This window comes from Dunckerocampus dactyliophorus, chromosome 12, assembly GCF_027744805.1.
Source record: "Dunckerocampus dactyliophorus isolate RoL2022-P2 chromosome 12, RoL_Ddac_1.1, whole genome shotgun sequence".
In the NCBI taxonomy this organism is placed as follows: domain Eukaryota; kingdom Metazoa; phylum Chordata; class Actinopteri; order Syngnathiformes; family Syngnathidae; genus Dunckerocampus; species Dunckerocampus dactyliophorus.
Window position 1 is genome coordinate 12538904 of NC_072830.1, and position 26850 is coordinate 12565753.

Consider the following 26850-nt stretch of genomic DNA (forward strand, 5'->3'; position numbering starts at 1 on the left):
GCAGGATTGTGGAGCTTAAGCCATGGTAACCCTAATACTAGCGGTGCTGCTTGGGGAGGCATGATATAAAAACTAATGTGCTTACCCGACAAGTGTAGAGAAAGAGGTTCGGTCTGATGCGTAACCGTGGCTAGAAAACGCCCATCTAAGGACAGAACCTCCTTAGGAGAGGATAGCCTAATCATCTGGATATCATGTCTTTTCACAAAGGAAGTATCCAAAAAGCAGTCGTCTGCGCCGGAGTCAACTAGTGCGGTTACAGTCACATTTCTGCCCCCTCCTGTAATAATCCCCTTGACCTGGAGTCGTCTCAGGGACTCCTTCTTGCTTGTGTCAGTTATTTCCTGGGAGTACTCACAAATCCCAGCTGATGACAGGAGGGTCGATACTGGGTACCGATAGTTGTGCCGGTGGTGCTCCTAGGGGTCAATCCTCGGCGGCGAACTGGACGGATGGGGCATTGAAGAAGCCGATAACCTGGGTTACCGCAATATAGGCACAGGTCCAGGCGACGGCGACGGGCTCTCTCCTCGGCGGCTAGTCGTCGTCCTCCCAGCTGCATCGGCACCTCCGTAGCAGTTGCCTCGTCGTCTAGTTTGATGGGATGAGTAATCCTCCGCTCCGTCGTTGGATGCGATATCGGCGTTCGACCATTGTATCCCTCCTCCGCATAGTCCCTGATTCTTTCCTTTACTTGGTTATCCAAACAAATCGCTAAATTTATCAAGTCGTCAAGAGATGTAGTATTGTCCTAGGCTATTGGCTCATCCTTAATGCGGGCGCTGAGTGCTCTCCGGAAGATACCACGGAGCACGTTATCGGGATATCCCGCTTTCTGCCGCGAGCACACGAAAGTCAATGGAAAAATCTGACACAGATTGTCCTCTTTGTTTTAAATCCAACAAACGGGTGATGAAACACTTTTCTTATTTCCTCTAAAAATAGTGGTAACGAGGTGCGAATGGCGGGCATCGAAGTGCTTATGGCCAGGGCCCAAGTGCCAGCTCTACCAGCAAGCAAACTCATTATGAAGGCTACCTTAGATTGATCAAAGGAGTAAGATGTAGGTTGTTGGTCAAACAATAACGAGCACTGATGTAAAAACTGGTTACAAGAGTCAGAGTCCCCCGAGAAGCGAGGAGGATGAGGGATATTAGGCTCACGAGGTTGATGAGCAGCAGGTGTGCTTGCAGCTGTGGCGTTACGGAATTACTCATAGTAGAGGAGGTACCGACCTCTAGTGGTGAAATCAGAGCCGAGTGTCGTAGTCGTTGATTTAATGCATCCATATTGGCGGAGAGAACTGACAGAGCTTCCATGATCCCTTGGAGCGATTTCTCATGGCTACCAACCATGTGTCCTTGGTGTGACAGGGCTTTCCGGAATTGGTCCATGTCTGCGGGGTCCATGTCTGGCCAGATTGTTCTGTCATGCGTGGACGTGGGACACGGCGAATACTTAAGGCTCCCAAATGCAGTGAGGCGAAAAAATACAAAATAGGAAAATTTAATATACAAAAGAGTCCAAGAAGCAAACACAAAGTACAAATAAGGAAAATCCAGCAATGGTAAGAATCAATAACAAAAAACGCTAACAGCAAAAGGCTGTTAGGACAAAAACTAGCAAGAACAAAAATTCACTGAAGGCAAACCTTACAGGAGTAGATCACAAATAGGCAATCAATAGGAAGTTACAGGTAAGCAGGGAGCCGGACAAAGCGGTAGCAGGTAGTCAAGGAGTACAATCTGGCAACTGGTAAGTCGCCGCTGCCTGGCTTAAGAGTCCTCAGTGATTGCTGATGAAGATTGCTCACAGGTGTGCTCAGCCGGCTCCACCCTCGCCTGCTGAGGTGCACTGTGAACATATGGCAGATAGGCGGCAGCAGAGTGACAAGCAAACGTGACAATTAAAGTCCAGTGAAATCTTGGTTTTTGAATTCCCCAGTTGATCCCCAGTTTTCGATCAAAATTTTGCCCCAAATTTTGCCTCGGTTCTCGTAAACTGTCTCGACTGTTGTACAACATTGCACGTAACCACTGTTGTAGTTTAGCCATTTGTACATTGATCTTGTGGTTTACATAAAGATATGGAGAATACTCCCAGCATGGCTTGTTTATCTGGCGATACTTGGGGGCTATCCACACGGAAAAGTTTTTAGGTCAAAACGGTAAAGTATTTTGTCATTTCAGGTTTTTATCCACATGAAAACGGCGGTCTGGGTGCCCTGAAATGTTTTTTTTTAAACGGCTTCCAGAGTGAGCAAATCTGAAAATGCCGGCCTGGCGTTTCCATGTAGACAAGCGAAACGGCGGTTCAATGACAGCGATGATGTCACCAACCCTCGCCGTCACGTGACCAGAAGTGAGCTTTGACGACAAGCCAACACATTTTGTTGATATTTTGTTTTCTGAATCTCCAAAATGACTTGCATTTTACTATTTCAACAAAGTGTGGACGCCCTTTCCACATGTTTCTGTGTGGAAAGAGCCTTAGTTGACACAATACTACGCTATCCTTTACGGCAGTGGTCCCCAACCTTTTTTGACAAAAGGACCGGCTTGTATTCCCACAAATCTCCCGCGGACCAGGGAGCGGGGGAGGTTTGGGGTTCGTACATTATAGCGATCGAATATATGTTATCTCTGGAGTTTTTCCAGAGAGATTATTAGATTATTACATCGCTGTTTGAAGTGCAGTGTGCTAGCATGAATTAACTTGAGACAAATGTGCACATTAGCACTCAATAAGTCATCAAAACTTACCTTTATGCATTCCCACATAGTATCAGCATTTGAGACCAAATATGAGGTGAAAGAAAAATGCTAAAAATACAGTAGTAGTCTATCTGTGCGGTGAGGGAAAGTTAACACACGCACAATGGACATGCCTCAAGTAAGACGGATTTAACAAAGGGAATCCGGCAACTTTTCAAAATAAAACATCATGGAAATGAGTTTTTCTTTCTGTGCGGCCCGGTTTGTGGATCACTGCTTTAAGGCACATTCAGTTGGCAAACTCAAATGAGAATGTTTGTCGCATCAACAACAAGCGATGGAAGATGTTGAGAAGTTGTTGTTGACGTGAATCCCCTTCCCTCTCTCCCCTCTGCTCCTCGCCTTCTTTGCCAGCAAGAGTTTTCAGTAAAGGTAAATGAGGTTAGATGTTCATTTATCCATTTCATTCCTCATTTGAAATGATTTCATGTTGTTTTATGCATGTAAAACTATACAGTAATACCTCATTTATGGCTGTTCATTGGTTCCAGACACAACCATAATAAGTGAATTTCCGTAAAGTAGGATTCCTTTTTTATGAGTGGAACATTTTCATAGTTAAGAGCATAGAAAACCTGTGTACCACCTTCTAAATATGCTTTTTAAGACATTATTAGAGCCCTCCAGACATGAAAGTCCCATTACACGGCTTTTAACCAATATAGTAGACACCATCCATCCATCTTCTATACCTGCAATTGCAGGTATGCTGGAGCCTATTCCAGCTAACCAGTGAACAATACTACATATCATCACATCTTTTTGTATTTTATTTATATCTGTATTTTACTTCATTTTGCCATTTTTATGCATGAAAATGCTTGATTTAGGCAAAAACTATGTAACTTTTTTTTCAAAATGCAGATTTTTTTTTTTTTTTACTAATAATAGACTGTTCAACCACAAAACACCCTTCTTATATTTTTGTAAAACAGTGATAGAGTGAAGCTGTGACATTCAAACCTTGATGTGACGAAGGACGACTGTATAAAAAAAAACACAAAACATGAAAATGCATTCCTTTGTCAACAAATTTATGGGCTTGAAGTAAAAGTAGATATATTATTATATATTATATATACATATATATACACATACTGTATATATATCAAACAATATAAACGATAAACATTTAATATCATTATATTTTTACATTACAAATTCATTTTACTCATATTTTGAAAATAAGCAACAAAAAAATCTCAGGAGCCATTTGGCCGGAATTGTCGGCTGCTTTTGAGGCAGCCTAGCCCAAAGAATCCTTTCAAAAATGGAATTCCCATCACTATAAAATGCCATATTATAATGCAATCTGCTATGATCTATTATTTATTTAAAAAGTCAGACAAGGCAAAAAAAAAAAAAAACTTCTGACAAATTAAGTTTAATTTTGAGCGTGACATCTAATTGCTACCTACCAAGATTAAGCATGCATGCAAGCAACTTATTACAACTATACATTTTATTTTAGAAGATCATTGCAATGTATTTAACGTTGGTGGCGGTGATCGCCTTTAAAGTCCAATGTCTTTTTCTAATTGGCGAGCTATGATAAAGCCCGCCTTTTCTATAACGTGATTGGCTGAAAAAGTGCTTGGGCGATTTGATTGGCTTGTTGTGAGACACACTTCCGGGTCTCCTATGTTTATGGTGTTTTTGTGTGGAGCTCATCAGACTAGCACAGCAACATACTACAACAACAATAACGAGGTACGAATTTAAAAATTACTCTTTTAAATTATCATTGCTGTTTTTTCTGCTTTCTGCTCAAAAGCGTATTTCAAAGTTTTGCAAGGGAGTTATTTCGGTGGACCTTGCTAGCACCTCAATGCAGCTGGGTTTCAGGTTTTATCTTTCTAAACCTTTGACAGTGCACATTTAATGGCACAACAATTACGATTACTATTAACCTAGCATTTATAATCTCAGGAAATCTGTGTCGTCTTATTCCAAAACATGGTCATTGCTACATGTAGCATCAAATCTTCATATTGTTGCATAAGCCTTTGGTCAATGAGAACGTAAACAACAATGAAACGTTTTTAGCACCGAAACGCTCCGGATTCATGGTAGTATTAGATTGCTGTGTACTAAATCAACAACCAACAGTAACCTACACGAAATAATACAGGCAAGAATGACTGAATCAGCACAAGGAGCCACTACTGCAATGATCGGGTGCGTTCATACATGTCATTTTTGGACAGAAGTCCGTGTGCTCTGTTAGTACAGTTCTTTGGGTCAGGTGTGAACGCAGTCCAGGACCAAGATCACCCAGACCCAACCACCGATCGCACAAAAACACCGGATATGATGTCACCGAATGGGAGTATAACCAGGCTATGTCTAGCAGCACCAAACCAAAAGCTGAGTGAAAATCACGAAAAAATGTCCAGAGGTGTAAATACAGTATTTAAACATACCTGCATCTTTTATCTTGATAAGTACAGTTCTTGCAGCACATGTCCGGTAAGGTTGGGAATTGTTGAGATGTAATCTGATCCTGGTGCCGGTGCTGAAATGGTAAACAAACCGGTACTTAAAAAAATGTAAAACAACTTAAAAATGGAAAACAACTTAAAAAAATGGAAAACATACAAATTTTGTCCAAAAAAACGTTTAATTTATTAAATATTATGTCTTTGCTTGCATTCCTAAAAGGCTCTTAGATACTGTTGCTTGCTCACATTTGCTCCTTTGCTCTCTAAGCTGATTGATCACATCATCAGACATGTAAACATGTGTGACGCAACTGCCACAGTTTACTTTACGAATTAAAACAAAGCTTTACGTCTGCTTGCCATCTCGGCCTGTCCGCGCCATAAATAAAAACAACATAAATAATTTTTGGCCACATGGTGGTCTAGTGGTTAGCATGTTGGCCAACACAGTAACAGCTTGGAGATCGGGAAGACCTGGGTTTGATTCTCCTCTGGGCATTTCTGTGTGGAGTTTGCATGTTCTCCCTGTGTGCGTGTGGGTTTTCTCCGGATACTCCAGCTTCCTCCCACATTCCCCCAAAAAAATGCATGTTAGGTTAATTGACGACTCTAAATTGTCCATAGGTATGAATGTGAGTGTGAATGGTTGTTTGTCTATATGTGCCCTGCAATTGGCTGGCGACCAGTCCAGGGTGTACCCCGCCTGTCGCCCGAAGTCAGCTGGGATAGGCTCCAGCATGCCCCCGCGACCCTAATGAGGAAGAAGCGGTATAGAAAATAGATGGATGGATGGATAAATAATTTTGCCAGCGTCGATATATTGACAGGTTCATGTGTGTTTTTTTCCCCCCTCCTTTCTCTCTACCAAACAGGCTGGGTGACAAGAGGGTCACTCCATACATCTGTCTCAACACCTGGGTGTGTTGGTTCTATAGTGGAATGAACGGACTGAGTGAACCCTCCTGTCAGTCAGGCTCTTTGTCCCAGTGAGGAGAGGCGCTACACGCTAGCGAGTGTGCACTACTTGCTAGCAGTGTGTGTCGCGTGCCACACGATCAAATATTTTCTTGGTGCCTGATGTCAATTTCAGCTCGTTTGCGCATCGTCATTTTGTGACATGAAAAAGTTTGTGACAAAGACAATTAAATAAATATTACAAAAGGGTGGAACTTACGTTATTGTATACCTCATTGTATAACACGCATTTTTCTGCATCCGAAAAAATGGACTTTGCCGTTACTCTGACAAAACGTCACACCTCATTAAACGTAAACAGCGTATTCCACAGACAATGTTGCTAACAGCCAATGAAGGAAATGAGCCGACGTCTGCAATGACAGACAATGTCAACTTCAGAGTATTTCCAGGTTATTTCTCTGTTTTGGTCAATATTCAGACAACGAAAGTGGCACTGATTCCAAATTAGAAATACTGTGATTGTGATTTTTATTTAAGTCTATAAGTGAGAGTCCATTTTATTTTCATAGTTTTTATTTTTTTATTTTTTGTTTTTTTAATTTATCATGTTGTTTGTTCTATTAATTTTATTTAAAAGCTAATTACAATGTCAAATACGCTTGAGGAATTAAAATGTATTCATTTTGATACAGTGTACCCACGTTATTATGCCATATATTATCATTACACTGATTAAAAAAACGGTCTCAAAATAATGTTGAAAATAATATGGTTTATCGGCAATAATTTGCAGGACAATTATCATTTCACAAAATGTGTTATCCTGACAGGCCTATTGCCACCACATATTTCAATATATTCCTCAGAATATATAGTCCTCAGTAATAGCCCAATAACATTCGAAGTAGAATGAGCCAGAATGCCGTTGGAATGAACATCTGTGGTATATTCCTGGATATTAGAAGTACATTCTAAAAATTCTGAGTGCATTCCAAATATTACGGCCCATTCTTGTGGTCGGCCTGAATGTTTTGAGCATGCTAAAAACTTTTGAGGTGGATTTGAAATGGAAAAACGTAGAACGGCATTCGAAAGGTATTGTAACTGCACTCTGACTGCCTTCTCAATATTTTTACAATATTCCAACAGCATTCCAAACATTCTGATTGCATTTAAAAAAAACAATAACACACGCAGCCAGCTGTCGCTGAAACGAAACTATGAAGCGTCGCCTTATTCACATCACTTTTTACTGCCAAGAAAAAACTCCGCCAGTGGACAGTGCAGAGGTGCTAAAACCCCAAAAAACAGCTGAAACGTCACTCACCGTTGGTGCGTCGGCAATTCACATCATATCATGACGCCAAGGAAAAAAGGAGCCAAGCTTCCGAATTTCAAATCCTCTCTCAAATGTGGCGTGAATTTTGAAACTTTTTCAGTCTGGTGTTGCTTGATTTGTGCTGTTTTGTGCTTAGTGTGACGGGGGCTTAAGGAAAGTAGCTATTGGCTGTCTTAAAAGTTGCTAGAAGTTGCTACACAACGTCATCGTCTAATTTGCACAAGTGGCCATTTCCTGTGTGTGTATACGTAATTCACTCAAAGGGCATAGAGCCTGCTTTCGCACACGCCTTCTCCCCCTATTTTGAAACAAGCTTTACAATAAAAGTGACACATCAATTATTTAACCTCCAAGAACACTCTCCATCTCTCTTTAATTGCCATTGTTCACTTACAATAAAGAAAGCTAAGAAGCTAATCAAGAGTTGTGATTGCTCACTAAGTTGACTCTACGGGAAAAAGCGTCCCTAGCATTTCAACACAGAATTGCACATCACACGCTCAACCTTGGCGAAGAGCTACAAAAGGATCAAGACAGCGTCAGAGGGAATGGTGTAGTGACTACACAGGAACCAGGCTGAAGAATGATACATGTATTCACGTCGGGGTTTCCAAAAGTCTCAAAATTACACAAGAAAAAATGACAAACAATTCGCGAGAGGGGTCTGAGTCTTTGCTAAATATAGTGACCTAAGACGTTATATTTGCAACACTGGACTGTGAGTGGGGGTGCGTGGCTTACATACTGTATGTCGACACACTAACGCATGCAGAGTAACCGACTATATTGCAGTGACTCCTCCACAGTTAAATTTCACAAGCTGTCATCATGGAAAGCAATAGAAAACTCCAAAATTAAACCCCAAAATCAAAATAAAAACTGCATTAAATGAATGCGAGCGCCCATCCACACACAATAAAATAAGACTATTTATCGTAATTTCCTTTTTATAAGACACATGGGTGCTTAAGACGCACCACTAAATTTAGAGAGAATAACAGATTTGTACATATATAAGCTGCACCGGACTATAATCCGCTTATGTCCCCGTCATAAAATGGCATATCGTGGTATACACGAGTCCATGAGTATCAATTAGATCTTTATTTGACAGGAGCCAATCATGAGCAATGAAAAACCTTGTAATGAGCTTGTCAACATATTGAAAACCGCAGGAGGTCATTACTCAATATAACAGTCTGACTGACAGTGTCATCAAACAAAGAATGCTAAAATAATCACACAGCAACTTAACATTCCAGTATCAATATGAGTTTAAAATAAAAACAAACAAAACAAAACAAGTATTTTAACTTTATCATAATGTATTTTGTCTGAGCAAAGCATTTCATTGGTTATAGCTGCAGGGGCGCTGCAATGATGTCAGCCTCCCTCCGGGCTCTGGGCTCCTCTATGTCCCTCTGGTGGACAGAGGCAGTATTGCAGTGCCCCGGCAAAGAAAGAGAGCGCTATCATTTTCTCACTGGCTCGCGAGTTCAACAGTACTTAAAGGATTAGTAGTCACAAGATCAGAACATAGCCATAAATTAGCTGCACCTCTGTATAAGCCGCAGGGTTTCAAGTTTAAGAAAAAAATAGCGGCTTACTGTATATACCAGAAATTACGGTAGTTTGTTTAATAAAGAACAATACAGTATATTGACCTGTTCTATATTAAAGGTATCCTTAAATCTGATGTGATCAATAAACAATATTTCAATAAAATTCACATTGACCATTGACTGTCCAACATGTTTTCAATGAGGTTTTCAACATTATATATTAAATATATAATACATCTAAATATGTAAATAAAAGTGATCTAGTGTAAATAGCCCCTATGGCAGTTCGTACATTTTCTACAAAAACCCAGCTTTGAAATCAATTTTTTTTTCTGAATTTCCCATCACGCCATTGGTTTGATTGGCCTTCACAAAGGATACATTTGATTGGACCAGATGGATCTGGATGAAGTTGGACATTTGCCAAGAATTTTTACAAAGCATCAATACAAATTAAGTAGCGATGAGCTGCTTTTCATAATAATTCTTATTGTCAATAATTGTGTGTTTGTTTGTTTTTTAACAAAACAGGTAAAATGTCTTCGGATTCACCTCGCAGATTGAGTCGCTGTGCTGGAGGGGCTTTGGTGCGAGCACAAGCTGCTACGTAAGGACCGCATGTATTTTTTTCCTTACTTATAACCTAAATTTGTACTTACTTATTTCCCTGGTAAGAAATACACAAAGCTACCTGTCTTATGTAAGATGCAAACTCTTTGAGCCAAGCCTTTTTGATATGCTGAATGGAAGGTGGCCCAAACTCATTTGAGTTTCTGCAGAGGACAGGCTTCAATGATGCATAGCCTGAAGGTTGTGTTGAAGGCTGGCCAAGCAGGGGTCATGTCTAGTCCGGAATCTGTTGAGTCTTCACATCCTTTGGAGGTTGGTGCAGGGACTGGTAGGGTAGGGTGGGGTGTGACACCAGATATTTGTTCGGGACATCCTTGGACTCCCATTCAGTTTCTCAAGCTGCTTCGATGGTGAAATCAGCTGGTGGTGGGTTCTTCCAAGCTGGTGGTATAGATGGATTAGTCTTTGTTTTTTTGGAGTATTGTGTTCGCAGGACTACTCGCCGGATCTGTGGATGGGCTATGTTTTATACGACAGGGAACCAAGGGAGTGGTGTTGGGAGGATTGTTCCTGGAATGATCCTCATTGAGTTGAGTTGGGTGTCCACCTGATGTGTTTGTGGGCTGACTTGAGCTAAACTCTGCGGGCATAATTCCGTTGAACTCTGTTCACACTGCAGGTCAATTCCCATTTTTTTCTCATATGTGACCTGTACCTGATTTTTTTTTTCATGTCTGTGTGACCAGTGCACTTCTGATTTCTTCCGACATGTATCCTTCAATCTGAATGTTTGTGTTGCGCATATCCGACCTATACGTCATCGAAAGGCGATAAATGTCACAATTCATGGCCAAATTAGACATGTGCAAAGAGAAATGGCAGACGAAGGAGCGGAAAAAAGTTTTTAAACTGATTGATTTGAACGTCAATGTGAACGCCTCACCTCCTCACCCACACGCCCCTCGGAACAGACATCGCAGCAAGTTCTGCACAAACGGTCATAACTAAAATTCTTGCCTTCTTCCTTCTTAATCTCCTACACTAAATAATTTGGTTAAGAAAATGTTGACTGCGGTTGCACAAAATCCTTGCCACTGGACAGAGGCCACGAATTGCAAACACAGCACAGCCTGTAATGTCCTGTTTTGTGCGCATGCGCATCACTTCCCGAAAGCAGTCATTGGGTCCACGGATTGAGGTCCAAGGATGTCCCAAACAAATATCTGGTGTCCGCCCCACCCTACCCTACCAGTCCCTGCACCAACCTCCAAAGGAAGTGAAGACTCAACAGATTCAGGACTAGACATGACCCCTGCTTGGCCAGCCTTCAACACAACCTTCAGGCAATGCATCATTGAAGCCTGCCCTCTACAGAGACTCAAAGGAGGTTTGGCCACCCTCCATGCAGCAGATCAAAAAGGGTTGGCTCAAAAAGTTTTCATTTTGTATGAGACAGGTAGTTTTGTGGGCTTGGTTTTAGGTGTCAGGTTTTGCAATATCCATTCAGTTCAACATGGTTTTCATCAAAATCTGATGCTTGGAAGGCCAGATGTGATCTGCAGAAATGGATTGATGGGATTTGGTAGTGGGCAAGTCACTGGCGTACAGGTTGAAGAGGGTTGGGGCTGAAACTAACCCTTGTGGGAGTTAATTCTTTTGCACTCTCTGTGCACTCTCATTCTGTATGAGGTGGACTCTGAACCTGTGCTTGGAGAACAGAGTTTGTGATTCCCAGGCAATTTGCGGAGGATGCCTTTGTGCCACACAGTGTCATAGACCGTAGTGAGATCAAGGAACATTGTCCCCGTCTTCAGTTTGTTCTCAAGTGTCAAATCTCCCAATAAAATGCTCGCCTGCAGCCCTTTGAGAGACTCCAGTAGGCTGAGTACTCTGAAGTGCTGTTCGACGCATAACCTCAAGTTATGCAGCCATGTCAGGAGTTAACTTCGCCCATACCTCATTGTGCAGAGAGTTTGCCACTTAGCTCAGCAAGCATTTTGAGCCAGACGAGAACCAGAAAAAAGGCTCCTTGATATTGGGAAGGTTAAAAGTTCGGCCAGAACCTTGGGAACCTATTGGTAATCAACTCTGAAACAGGCATAGTGGAAAAGGAATACAAGTCTAACCTCTCCCAAGGAGTTTAGCTGCACAGCCCAATAAGGTTGAGGTGAGTCATCGTTTAGGCTTCTTCCCTGCCAGAGAGATGATGTGGATCTGGTTTCCTGTGTGTCTTTCTCAGCATTTACAACATTTCCCAGAAAGCTGTAATTTGTAGTTATTGAGAACCCTAACATTTGTTGTTGCAGGGAGCAGTCTTACATGGAAAGCGTAGTGACTTTCTTGCAAGATGTCGTTCCTCAGGTAATTGTCCTCTCTCATGAATTCACTACAGCCGCACGGTGGCCAAGTGGTAAGCATGTTGATCTGATGATCCATGATCTGGAAGATCTGGGTTCGAATCTCTGTTGGGCATCTCTGTGTGGAGTTTGGATGTTTTCCCCATGTGTGGGTTTTCTCACATTCCCTCATGTCCAAAAACATGCATCTTAGTTTAATTGGTGACTCTAAATTGTCTATAGGTATGAATGTGAGTGTGAATGGTTGTTTGTCTATATGTGCCCTGCGATTGGCTGGCGACCAGTTCAAGGGGTGTACCCTGCCTCTCGTCCAAGCTGGGATAGGCTCCAGCATACCCCCGAGACCCTAATGAGGATAAGCGGCATAGAAAGTGAATGAATGAATGAATTCACGACAAAGAATTGTTAAGTTGTTACACGAAAACAGATTAAATATGTTGATGCTCACTTTTACCAGCTTTTCAAAAGCAACAATAACAGTGGATTTGTCTTTGTAGTCTTTCCCTATGCAGTTGTCCCTCGTTTAGAGGTGAATTGGTTCCAGACCCAACCACGAAAAATGAATTTCCGCAAGTAGTTCGATCATAGAAAAGCTGTTTATGACTTTCTAAATTTGTTTTTTTAAACATTATTAGAGCCCTGTAGACATGAAATAGCACACCGATAGTCATCTTTTATATTCCTATTATTCATTCTTTACACCACATTGCAACTCATATGCTGCAGGTAATCGAGACGGCCGCCGCGTGAGCCAGTTACCCTTGAATTGATTTCTTCTAAACTTAAGAAGCCAAAACTTACCACTTCCACACGGAATGGGAGGAGAACAATTTTTTTCATGTGGGACTTGCCATGGCTGACTTCATCCCTGTTGAGGTAATGTAATGTAAGGTTTTGTGTCATTACTGCCACCTGATGACCAGAATACTACATATAACTTGTATTTCAATATGTTTTGACTAATAATAGGCCATAGTCTACCACAAAACAGCCATCATTAATTAATTAATTAATTAATTTCTTTAAAAAAAAAGAACACGATATAGCGAGGGAGCGATGAACCGCAATATTGTGAGGGACGACTATATTACAAAAATTAGAAATCTGAGCAACCTGAAATCCCTAATAGAAGCAACATAAATGGAACCATGTTGTTCCCTGTATGGGTCCGGCGGTTTTAAAAGGTTAAAATAAATAAATAATTTTAAAATAATCTGCCGACAAGAAAATGTTCAGTTCCATGTACGTTTTAAATACATCATTCACTTTTTAATTATTATTGCCATTGTTATTAGACTCCACATTGTCTTGTCTTGCTTTAAAGAAACTTCCAATGGTCTTTCTTCCGTTCTTCATGGGAGGTCCCAGAAGGACAGTTGACAGGAAATAGAAATGAATAAAAAGAGAAAATAATCAATCAAGTAAAAAAAAAGTGTGTGCTTTCTCACACCACAATACATTAAATTGTCAATATTTAGAAATTCGATTGTTAGTGTGAATCAAGATCCCGATTTCCATCCATCCATCCATTTGGATTGGTCGCCAGCCAATCGCAGGGCACATATGGACATACAGACACTCACATTCATACATATGGACAATATAGAATCGCCAATTAACCTAACATGTTTTTGGAATGTGGGAGGAAACCGGAGTATCTGGAGGAAACACACGCACGCACGGGGAAGAACATGCAAGCCCCACACAGAGATGCCCAACAGAGATACGAACCCAAATCTTCCAGATCTCCTGACTGTGTGGCCAACATGCTAACCACACGGCCACCGCACGGCCCACAAACACAGCAGTTCAAGCAAAATAACTAATAAATCGCTAACGAATAATAATAATAATAATAACGCTAATAAATTCCCTCGCAATCCTTTACTGCTATCTCATTGAGCGCAATGTGCACTCTCTCAGTTCCGCTTTGTCACATTGACAGAACCCATATAGATGTCCTTGCCTATGCCTGCCCGTAACTTGGACCTCATAACCCACATTTTAGCTCGCAGTTCATAGCAAAATATCAGCGACTACTGATAGACTACTCGCATCTAAAAAACACTCATTAGTTGAGACAAGATACCACTGTATAAATGACAATAAAAATACCTGCAGTGCTCCAGTACCTTCTGTCTTCTCTGTGGTATTTGAGCACAACATAGTCCGCGACAGCCACAGTAGATACAAATACCTTTGGTCTCGTTGGGAGAGCCATCTGCCAGGCCTTTGAAACAAAACTTAGCATTCAAAATACTCTTTTCTTTCTACATTTCTGCTCAATATTTGTTTGTGCTTGTGGCTCCACATCAACTGCCACACTGCTGCATTTCCTCAAACTACGGTGTGTCCTGAGGTTTAAACAGGATGTGCTCATGTTAATCACGTGTCAAAAAAATAGTACTGTTAAGGGGAATGTCCGTTAAAGCGTTAACTTTGACAGTCCTAACGGATTTACACGTAAAATCATATAAGAACTGTTTAAACACTTTTTTGTTACTTTGTGCTATCTTGCTAGGTGCTAGCATGCTGTTAGCATTTCAGCCATTTCCTGATATGATATGTATGGTATGTATTTACATAGCATGATGTAAAATCACATGAGAAACATTTAAGCACTTGTGGTACTTTGTGCTCTGTAAATGCTAGTATGATAACTGTTAGCATTTCAGCCATTTTTCTAATTTAATATGTACAGTCATGGAAAAAAATTATTAGACCACCCTTGTTTCTTCAGTTTCTTGATCCATTTTAATGCCTGGTACAACTAAAGGTACATTTGTTTGGACAAATATAATGATGATAACAAATATACCTCATAAAAGTTTAATTTAAGAGCAAGCAACTTCCATAGATAGATAGTATTACGATAATTGCATTGGCAATTGGCAAGTTGGTCAAATAACTGCCTTGCTCTTGGGTAGAATTGTTGAATTGATATGTATCGCTGGTTTGGTCTGGTCTTTCAACTATAGGCCTACTCTGGGGGTCTGCAAACTGATGAAAAGGAGAAAATAATTTGGGTTCGATTTGAGAAGGCCGACATCAATGGTAAGTACCTTTTTAAGCTTGATTGAAATTGTGGATTTATCATTGTTTTGTTTGAAATGATTGATGTTCTCAGTTTGGCACTCATATTTTTATGCACAGTAACATTCGTCAGTTTTTGGCATCAGAAAGAGAGAGACGTAGATGCAGCTGTTGAACTTTAGAAAGGAAGAGTCCAAATCTGGCATGTTTAATATCAGTGGTTGTTTGTTCTCTATAACGTCGTTTATGGCGGTTAATTGGTTCCAGGCCCGACCGCGATAAGTGAATTTCCGCGAAGCAGGATTCGATGTTAATAAATGGAATATATTTATAGTTACAGCATAGAAAACCTTCTTTATGGCTTTCTAAATACGTTTTTAAGTTTTATTAGAGCTATGTAGACATGAAAGCTCCTCCTCACCCTATGTCTTAGGGTGAGTCCAGCCACACTAAGGAGGAAATTCATTTCAGCAGCTTGTATCCTCGACTTCGTTTTTTCGGTCATGACCTAAAACTCATGACCATAGGTGAGGGTGGGAACATCAACCGAACGGTAAATTGAGAGGAAGGAAGGCAAATCCCTCTCCAATTTACTCATCGTAAACTTAAGAAAGTGTTTGAAACAGAGTGAGAAAGAAGCCAAAACTATACCACTTCCACACAGAACGGGAGGGGAATTGGGAGGAGAAGTAGGTCATGTCGGCCATGCAGTGGCTGACTACATGCAGTGTGAAGGTAATCTAATCTTATATTACTGCTGTTGGACATGCAGTGGCTGACTAAATGCAGTGTGAAGGTAATCTAATCTAATATTACTGCTGTCTAGTGGCCAGAATACTACATATAACTAGTTTTTCTATATATTTTTTTTTTTTATTAATTTGAGAAAAACTGCGATAGGCTGTTGGACGACTGTAGTTGAAACTGACAGAATGACTTTATTGCGCAGATCATCAGAAGTACGTTGTTTGATGAGGTCCGCGATACAGCCCAACTTAATGCTATTTTCCAAACAGTGTGGCCCGCGGGCCTCGAGTTTGACACTTTGTAGGCCATAAGAAGATTGCCCACACCCTGAAAGAGAGGTGCAGCACGGCGACCAAGACCATACAGCGCTTTAACAGGACAGCTTCCACTGACGATGTTGAGTGCACATGCTCAGCGTCATATCCAGAAGTTGTGTATATAAGATAGACAAATGAGTGCTGCCAGTATTGCTGCAGAGGTTGAAGAGACGTGTGGGGGTCAGACCATACGGCACACTTTGCATCACACTGGTCTGCATGGCTGTCATATCAGAAGGAAGCCTCTTCTGATGATGATGTACAAGAAAACCTGCAAAGAGTTTGCTGAAGATTAAGGACATGGATTAGTGGAAGCATAACTAACTAACCAACTAACGTGGGTAAAAACAGAACCTCTTGCTTTTGCACTCAACTTGCAACAATCGATATGTGGTTGAAGGGTTGACGTTCAGCTTTAGTCTTGTTGTCTTATCATAACGACTGCATGAGGATAGCTTGTTCCTTCTCTTAAAGGAACATGGCAGCTTAATTTAGTCCGGGGGTGCTCACACTCACACTACTACTATAAATCTAGAACATATATATCTTTATTAAATCTCGTGTCACAAGATCTCGCGAGATTAAAATGTGTTAGTTTTCTCGTTCAGAAAAAAAAGTCTTGTGGGCACTAGACCTGGGATGATTAATTAATCACACAATAAATGAAAATTAACTTTATTATTTTGTTTGTCTGTTTTCCTCACTTCTCGGAAGAGGATTCACCTTGTGCATTGGTTTCAGCACCTTGGCACGTTTGTTCCATAGAACAACGGCATGAACGGAGTGAGCCCTTTTGTCAGTCATACAGTCTCTTTGTCTTGGTGGGTAGAGGCGAGGCCGCTAGCATACACGCAGAAAGCAAAAGAGTGTAACGTAGTTGAAATTATATTACTTGTTTGCAATCTATTGTAATATAGTTTTAAATTCTTATTTTTTTGTACTTGTAATGTTTCGTTTACCCATCCTCATGTATTGTCTCGTCTAGTGAACTGAGTGTCTTGTGGCACTCCTACTTAATACTAATGATTAGTATTTCACATTCACAGTTTCAAAGTTTACAGGTAGTCAAAGTAGTTGATATCATTCACAAATAATTCTCAATTCAAACATGGCCATCACACAATTCATTTTTTTTCTACATAACTAGCCGATACAAGTGAGCACATAACTTTTGATATAGATATAGGCATCATCTTCTGACTTAGTTTATCCGTAATCAGAATAATAAAGATGAAAGTTGAATTTCCGTGTGCCGACTGAGACGTGTGTTCACAACTTAGCGGTAGCCGTGGGGGGAGTGCCAGCGAATCAGGAGGGGAGCTTAATGTCTGAGTGACGTCATATGACATCTACAAAGTGACTTTTATGCGATTGACCCACACTACCTTGGCGATGGGCCGATAGCTCGTGATTGGCGTAGTGGGCACCCCTGACTTAGACCAATAATAACCTTCTTTGTCGACTCAAAAAGTATGTTTTGAACATGTTAACGTGACATTAAACACAGTTCTTCTTAGTTCAACTTGACTGTAACCATTCTGTTTGTACAGACTCTGCCCGGAACCCAGAGTTTATGGAGATGCACGGTGGCACTACTGATCCCCCTCTCTGTCTCATGATTGGTTACACTGATGGGATTCAGATTTGGAGCATATCTGTAAGTAACACATTTGGTTGGCCCGTGGAACTGCAGCTCCATCTGCATGATGTCTCCATGATGTTTTTGGATTGTTTGTGACCAAACAAAGAAAATTAAGTTTTCAGCAAATCTCAAAAATAATTACAGTGGCGTGAACAAGTGTTTGCCCCCTTCCTGATTTCTTATTTTTTGCATGTTTGTCACACCTTAATGTTTCAGATCATCAAACAAATTTAAATATTAGTCAATGACAACAAAACTGAACACAAAATGCAGTTTTTAAATGGAAGATTTTATTATTAAGGGGGAAACCTATATGGCCTTGCATGAAAAGGTGATTGCCCCCTGATAACTGGTTGGGCCACCCTTAGCAGCAACAACTGCAATCAAGTGTTTGCGATAACTTGCAGTGAGTCTTTTACAGCGCTGTGGAGGAAATTTGGCCCACTCATCTTTGCAGAATTGTTGTAATCCAGCCACATTGGAGAGTTTTCCAGCATGAAGCACCTTTTTAAGGTCATGCCACAGCATCTCAATAGGATTCAGGTCAGGACTTTGACTCATTTTGCTTTTCTTCAGCCATTCCGAGGTGGACTTGCTGGTGTATTTTGGATCATTGGTTTCAGCCGGAGGTCACGAACTGAACAGGCCGGACATTCTCCGTCAGGATTTTTTGGTAGACAGCAAAATTCATGGTTCCATTTATCACAGCAAGTCTTCCAGGTCCTGAAGCTGCAAAACAGCCCCATACCATCACACTACCACCACCATATTTTACTGTTGGTATGATGTTCTTTTTCTGAAATGCGGTGTTACTTTTACGCCGACACACACCTTCCAAAAAGTTCAACTTTTGTCTCATCAGACCACAGAGTATCGCAAAAGACGCGCACGTCGCCGGCACAGATTTTCAAACTCGTAGACAGCATGCAAAGCCTGTAAGGAAGAAATTTGGTATGCAAATTGTCTGCGTGCACGCAGGAAAATCCTTGCATGCAGCCGGGTTGCAAGAGTTCCATAAACCACAAACCATGCATGGAAAACAATATCATTTTTTCCTCTGACTTTTTAGATAAAATGGAACATCATATGACCGTAACATGTTTTAAAAAATCGTATTGACATTGATCCTATTGATTATGAAAGAGTGATTTAAGGGAATCCTAGCTTCAGCAACTATTTAAGTCATCTCTCCAGTTCTTCCAAGGTTAAACTGGTTAAACCACCTACAGCTCTTGTGTTCTGGAGAAACTCCTCTCAGATCCCATTTGCAAAGATTTGTAATGAGCACAATAGGTTTTTTCATTCCAAATAAAGCTAAAGAAATGCACATTAAAACAAATTGTACATTCTGCCCTTGCAACTTATGTCTCTCCAAATTAAAGGTTGTTTCATCACAATGCTCATTTTGCAAAATTGAAGAGGAGTCAATAAACCACGTATTTTATGAATATCTAATTTCTCAATCATTCTGGACAGAAGTTTCTATTTTAGCGTTCACGTTCTGTAATACACTCATTGATATCGAAGAGGAAATGGTCCTGTTTCTACAATGTGACTTTCATAAAAGTTTGGAGAATTCTGTGAAATTTTGTTTATTAGGCAAATTCCATATTCAAAATTTAGAGTAATGTCATATAAACCAAACATTCACAGGTTTTCTTCTGAACTATAAAAATTATGACTCACTGAAGTTGATAAGGCAATAAGAACCTTTCATACATTGGAGAACATTATAAAAGCAATTAATATGAAAGACAAACCTAAGTGATATGTTGTTTTTTTTATTTAGATTTTTTCATTTTTTCTTTCATGTTATCCTTCGCACATCTTTATACTTGTTTTTTCTTTATACTTCTTCATTTGTGTTTCCATCATGTTCTATAAGACTGTGTCTTTTAAATGTACATGTGATTAAGTATGGACTGATCTGTACTACTGTTTGCAGTTTGCAATATCCATCCATCCATTTTCTATGCCACTTATCCTAACTTCGGGCGAGAGGCGGGTTACACTCTGGACTGGTCGCTATCCAATCGCAGCAGTTTGCAATAAAAAAAAAATATATAATTTTGTTTAAAAAAAAATAGCCACGAACGAAGCACTACCTGTCATTTCACGATTGCTACAAGATCTGTTGTTGGAAGTCAAAGAAGGGAGCAAAGAGGGAGCCTTCTCTGTTGCGTGAGACGCTTCCTGATGAGCACTAACACAACAACAGCTTCACGGTCTTCTTCCTCCTCCTCCATGAGATGATGTAGCAGCCTTAAGCGTGTAGCTATGATGATGCTGAAGATGATGCACCCTAGAAAACGGCCACAATAGCTGTAGGTGCCGTCGGAAGCCAGTACGCCCATCTTACAGTCGAAGTGAGTGGCCTCGTACGATGCCCACACACGTGCGTCCACGTAAGTGAAACGTACGATGACCTTACATGCACCTAGCACGCACGAGTCGCACGCCGCACTCACAATCTAAAAGCTACCAATTTTCTTACGGTGGGCGAGCGGCAAGCACGTGGGTGTCACGAATCTCTTTGCTCCATCAGTACAACACACTTGAAACCCCTCTGATAGTCTGTTTCCGCTACGTGCTGGCCACAGCCAACACATTTCTCAGAAATTGAGGAGCCCGTGCATGTGGTAACACTTACGTCGGGATGTAAGCACCGCTTTAATGTTCTTTTTTGTTCAGCAGTTGTTTTGGTCTTGGAACTCTGCCATGCAGGCCGTTTTTGCCCAGTGTCTTTCTTATGGTGGAGTCATGAACACTGACCTTAACTGGGGCAAGTCAGACCTGCAGTTCCTTGGATGTTGTTGTGGGGTCTTTTGTGACCTCTTCAATGAGTCATCACTGAGCTCTTGGGGTAATTTTGGTTGGCTGGCCACTCCTGGGAAGGTTCACCACTGTTTCATGTTTTCTCCATTTGTGGTTAATGGCTCTCGCTGTGTTTTTTGTCCCAAAGCTTTAAAAATGGCTTTATGACCTTTTTCACACAGGGCAATGTAGGTTTGAATTTTTTTTCTCTCTTTATAATAAAAAGTTTCATTTTAAAACTACATTTTCTGTTCAGTTGTGTTGTCATTGGCTAGTATTTAAATGTGTTTGATGATCTGAAACATTTAAATGTGACAAACATGTAAAAAAAAAAAAGACTATATGTGACTCTAGATTGGCAATACACAGACAATATCCAAGAAGCTTGTGCAAGCTCTCATATGCGCCTAGAAATGGCTTGTGCAAATAAAAAAAAATAAAACGGGAGAACACATGCGAGTACAGATTTCAACCCTTTCTAAGGCCCTAAGATTTCCACATTAATGGAATCTACTGTTAAAAGCAGAATCTCATGGAAATTTACTATGTGACTGAAATGCTGTCATTGTGAGGAGAAGAAACGTTTGTGTGGGGAAGCATCAATCAATCTTGCCGAATCTCATCGCAAACACTAACCTGCCCCCCTCGGACTAAACATGGGGATACAGCAGCCTGAAACACCAGCGAAAGTTGGCGAAAAACTCGTGACTGGAAGCTAGCTGGCTTAGCTTAGTTTAGCAGAGCTCGTGTGGCTGTGCGTGTGCGACCCAGGCTGTAATGAGTGCATTCACACCGTGTTGTGTTTTACTGCTTGTTAATGTAGGCGAGCATTTTACGATGCCCGCTGACATTGTGCCAATCCTGGGTGAAAACAAGATGAGAGGCACGTTTACTCTGGCACCCAGCTCGTCTTAACCGTCAAAACATTCTCAACACACGCAACACACTTCCTGCCTTCAAAATAAGAGTGCTGTTTGTCACATCCTATCTAATTGTGTATACAGATTCAGGGTGTCATAAAAAATATCTAATAAAATTTAAAATGGTGAGAATGGGATCTGTGATAACTGACAGCGCTGAGCCAGAGAAGAAGCCAACAGCTGGCGATAGCGCAAGTGTTACCGACAGTGCTACCAGTTTACAAGCGTGCTAGGCGATTTGACACCAAAAAGCTGTGGGACAAACGTGTTTCAGGGTTGCAGTAGGCTTTACGATGGCACTGTGTTTATACAGGTATGTGTGATCGCACATGAGTGCCCATGTGTTACTGTGTTATTTTAAAATTGTGTTATTTAAGAAATGCCATATTGCTTCTACATTTTTTCTGTGCTCCTAAATTTCTTCACTAGGAGCACCTGTACTCTTAGTGAAAAAGCTAAGCGTACAGCCGTGCACTTGACCCAAGTCATACATTTTAAAGGCAATAATACCAAATACTAAGAAATTAGAGTGCCGTATATATAAACTTCAGACTTCAAAGAAAGTGATATATTCTCAGTAAAATATTATTATTGCTTACTAAATATATTGTAAAATATATCATATGAATTACAATTAGAGATGTCCGATAATATCGGCTCGATATTGAAATAAAAATATAATATCGGTCAATATTGGCATCAGGATTTTTTCCCTATAACGAAAGCCGATAACATAATGCTCTATGTAGGCCTATGGGCTCCTGTATTTCCCGGCGCGCAAATGATTACCCCATCCAACCGCCTCTCAAGCGTGTAAACAAGCGTGACTGGCTAATAGCAAGCTAGCTTGTTCCTTCCATCCATCCATTTAAAATTCCGCCTATCCTCACTAGTAGGAATACTACAATTCCCGGAAGTAAGCGACGGTAAAATCTGACACTGTGCATGCTCGATTACGGGGGTCCCGGAAATAAGTCCAGTCCATCCACGACAGGGAATATGTGATGTTACACATATCGGTATCGGTTTATATCGGAATCGGAAATTCAGAGTTGGACAATATCGGCATGTTTGTTATTGGCAAAAAAAACAGTGTTGGACATCCCTAATTATAATATATGTTACAGAAATTCTAATTATTCTAATTATCAGGCCGATATGAAGGAATTATGCGTCATACCGGTAAATCCAATAACATTAAAAATAGCTCTGATAACCGATAATAACCGCTCTTTTTTTCCCCTGCCTGTGACGTTAATGGCCTGTCGGAACTTCCCCTGTCCTCACTTGTAAACAAACATTCACTGTTTCAGAGACATTTCGCGTGGTAGTTATACCAAATGCTCGGCGATGATGGGGGAAAAAAACCCAGAGCGCACAAACCTTTATCAGCCACCTGAAACGGCGCATCGCTACCACACCTGGGGCTTGCTGTGCCACGCCGTTTGACAAGTGCTAAAAGTTTGCCAGAGATGTCCGTGGCGTGTGCGTGTACAGTGCACTTTGCTGGGCCAGGCCAGGTGGCTCCTTCCGCTCTACACTCCCGTTTTCCTGACCTCCGTATCGGCACACCGGCTACTCGGAGCATGTGTCCAAATACAGTGCATCTTGCTGGGCCACAGCAGGTGGCTCCCTCCGCTCTATACTCTGGTTCTCCTGATAGTACTGATGTGATCGTAGTAATGTCATGATATTTGATTAGGGCAAATCAATGGTACAGTTGGTCAAATCCAAGTTTGTTCCAGTCCTTCTTGTTCCAGGTGTGCACACACTACACTTAAATCTAAAAAAAAAAAAGTAGATATAAGACAGTTATTGGTTATCGGTACCATATCGGCTTTGATAATCAGGTTTCAACTGTAATTGAATGTACACTCTGCTTTTACGCACTGTATTATATTGACTCAATATCATTGACCTGCAAGACTGATGCAAAAACTAGTTGTAGCAGTTGTTCAGCCTCCTCTTTTGAAATGCATTTTTAAAATGCTGTGTGAACATTCTGTCTTCTGGGGGTGTTTCAGTCCTGCCTGGACATACATGGAAGACCACATAATCCAAGGTTTTGCAATGAGTCAGTCAGACTGACAAGTTAATGACAATATTAAGGACCGTCCGAGTCACAACCGAAAAAGCTTTTTTTTTTTAACCACTGTTCCAAACAAGATTTTAATCACACTGCAAAGGTTTAAACTTATAATCAGTGCTTAATCCACATGGTGCCATGGTGACACACTTTGATTCCAGACATTTTTCAAAAGGCAACCCCCTCAGTACCGGTCATTTTAGACTATTTTGACTGATTTTTCAAGGCACACAGAATATTGTGTTATATGGCTATATGAACATGGAACCTACCAAAGGACATCAGGAAAAAAAAAAAACTTTGTGCCTTTTTCTGTTCTTTAGTAATCAGCAGTAGAGCATAGGTAAGTTTCAGGAAAATATCAGTTCCCGACTAAAAAAGGGAGAAATTCAACTTTTTGTGAAAAGACACAGCAGTGAGGTCAATTCCTTTTATTTCTGCTGTAGACTGAAAACATTTGGATTTGACATGAAAAGATGAATATGAGACCAGAGAGCAACATTTCAGCTTTTATTTCCAGGTACAGTCACCCATCACCACTTTGCGGTTCCAATTTCACGGCTTCACTCAATCATATTAAAAAAATAAATAAATCAGGCTTTTTCTTGGTTGAATGTGGCCTATTATTTGTCAAAAAAATGCATATTTAAGCAAATCTTGCGTATTTTATGCCAAAATGAAGCATTTTCAAGTATAAAAATGGCAAAATGATGTAAAATACTGTTGTGATGATGTGTAGTATTGTACACTGGTCGCTCAATGTCAGTTATGTTGCTGTAATGTTGGGTGAGACACACAAGCAACAGACTGTTAGAAAAACAGGCTTTTATTGCTGCTTTGAATGATCTCAGGCACAATAATCCCGACCAAAAAATCCTGAATAAAAACACTTATTAAGAATAGTTGTGAATTTTGTGTTATATATAATATTGTTTCCACTTTTAAAATTGCGATTACAGAGGAGTAGTGTATACTGCTTAATTATGTGGATCGCTTTAAGCACTTGGTTTGATAAGGTCCGTTAGGTGGGCCAATTCAATGCTATTTTACCAAACAGTTCCGCGGGGCGGATGAAATTGCAGCACGGGCTGGATTTGGCCCCCCGGCCTGAGTTTGACACGTGTGACTTAGAAGATAGCACCTTTTGTTTGAACCCATGTGAGCAAAAGCATTGGAACATGTGACTGACATTAGTTATTCAATTGTAAATGAACGTCTGAATGTCTACGCTCACGTTCAGAATGGGTAGGATAGGTTTTTTGTGTGTAGACTGCGTTGAGAGGCGACAGCACCACGGAAACCAGAGAACTGTCTCTGGGTGAAAACAAGCATTTGTGAACCACACATCTGCATTAGTATTTTATAAAAAATAGAATATAGTATTTTATTTTTAAAAAATGGAATCAACATGTATTGTATGTCTTCCACTTGGTTTGTAGTATGTCCCACCATTTTACTGTCAATACAAATTCCTCTGTGTTCAAATTCAAACTCCTGTAGTTCTAATGACGGCCAGTAGATGGCAATGCAGACCACAGAACACATGAAATGGGCTTTGCCCACTAACTTTAGAAAGGAGGCTCAAGCACTAAAAAATGGGGAAATTGCAAGTAGTGTTTCTTTTTAAGAACACACTAAATGCATAGTTTTTTATGATTCAATCACAAGCTATGGGCAGGAGATGGGGTACACCTTGGACTGGTCACCATTTAATCACAACATGACATAAACAGCACGCGCAATTGCAATGTCTGTGTCTTGTTGGAGTTGTTGAACCACTGACCTTTCACATGGTACATTTCAATCCACACTACCCTTTGCATAGTTCACTAAATACAGGTAAAAAGACTGAAGAAGAAAATTAATTAAGATTGTATTTCTATTAGAGATGCACGTTATCTTTTTTTTTTCAAACCAATACCGATATGATAACATTCTGCTTCTCAAGAACGACATGGTACCGATTACCGACTTTTTTTATATCTCCTTTTAAAATTTGGATTTAACTGTAGTTTGTGAGCACTTGAGGTAAGGACTGGAACAAATTTGGATTTGACCAGCTGTATCATGACATTACTACTACCACATCACTACTATCCGGAGAACCAGAGTATAGAGCGAAGGGAGCCACCTGCTGTGGCCCAGCAATGTGCACTATATTCAGACACATCGTGCATCGTACACCCCTCATCGTGCAGCATTTGGTACAACTAGCACGTGAAAAGTCTTCCTTGGAAAGTAAATGTTTGCTTACGTGTGAGCTCAAGGGAAGTTACGACAGGCCGCTAACGTCACAGGCAGGAGAAAAAAGGAGCGCTTGATTTGCTGACCCGCACAGTATGGGTAATCTTGCCTCATTGGAGTGTTTTTTTTAATTAGAGGTTAATGGAGCTATTTTTATTGTTATTGAATTGATCAGAATGACATCATAATTCTTTCATATCGGCCTGGTAATATTGGTCCAATAATCATGTACCCCACATTTCTATAGCACTTTTCACATGAACACACACACACACACACACACATACACACACACGAGTCTGCACTGTAGATGACATTTTTAAAATATACAAGTGTTCAACAGAAAGCTAATTAAAAAAATTTGAAGTAAGAATGGAATGTACATGTCCATCCATCTATTTTCTATACCGCTTCTTCCTCATTAGGGTCACGGGAGCATGCTGGAGCCTATCCCAGCTGACTTCCGGCGATAGGCGGGGTAATATACATGTCCATATACAAAAATTTAGATGCTACTGACATGTAACCCATGACAGTTGTCCCTCGTTTATGCCGGTTAATTGGCTGCAGACACAACCGCAATAGGTGAATTTCCAGGATTCACTATTAATAAATGGAATGTTTTGGTAGTTAGAGCATAGAGTGTTGTTTGTTGTCATGTTTATGACCTTCTAAAATGTTTTTCTTACATTATTAGAGCCCTGGAGACATGAAATAACACCACCACAGTCACCTTTATACTCATATTATCTTGTTAGCCTCTGGTATATTTATTCTAAACTTAGGAATAGGTTTTAAACAGAGTGGGGAAGAAGGACAAAGTAAGAAGCCAAAACCATACCACTTCCACACTAAATGGGAGGATAACTTTTTTTTTTTTCACTGAATCATGTTGGACTGCAAGGATCCATGTCCGCAAGCTAAGGTAATATAGTGCAAGCTAATATCTCATCAATGTAACATTACTGATAAATCTCTTTTCTGGCCCATTTTGCCAAAGGCAAAAGAAGCTGCCTAATAATTGTGCACACCAAATAAAGGGTGTTGACCTCCTAAGGCCACACCCTCCCTCAATACACACATGCA

The 26850-nt window shown here is 40.6% G+C and overlaps 1 protein-coding gene across 5 annotated transcripts in view; it reads left to right on the top strand.

Moving 5' to 3' along the window:
- Positions 1-4407: 4407 nt before the first annotated feature.
- bcas3 (BCAS3 microtubule associated cell migration factor) overlaps positions 4408-26850 on the top strand; it is a 302194-nt gene continuing 279751 nt past the window's right edge. For all 5 annotated transcript variants that reach the window (XR_008573121.1, XM_054793877.1, XM_054793879.1 and 2 more), the window contains exons 1-5: positions 4408-4484; positions 9566-9641; positions 11911-11965; positions 14940-15015; positions 17609-17715. Coding sequence is in view for 4 of the 5 variants with exons in the window: in XM_054793877.1 (XP_054649852.1) it covers positions 9571-9641; positions 11911-11965; positions 14940-15015; positions 17609-17715 (309 nt within the window). In the remaining variant the exon portion in view is untranslated. The remainder of the gene's footprint in view (positions 4485-9565; positions 9642-11910; positions 11966-14939; positions 15016-17608; positions 17716-26850) is intronic.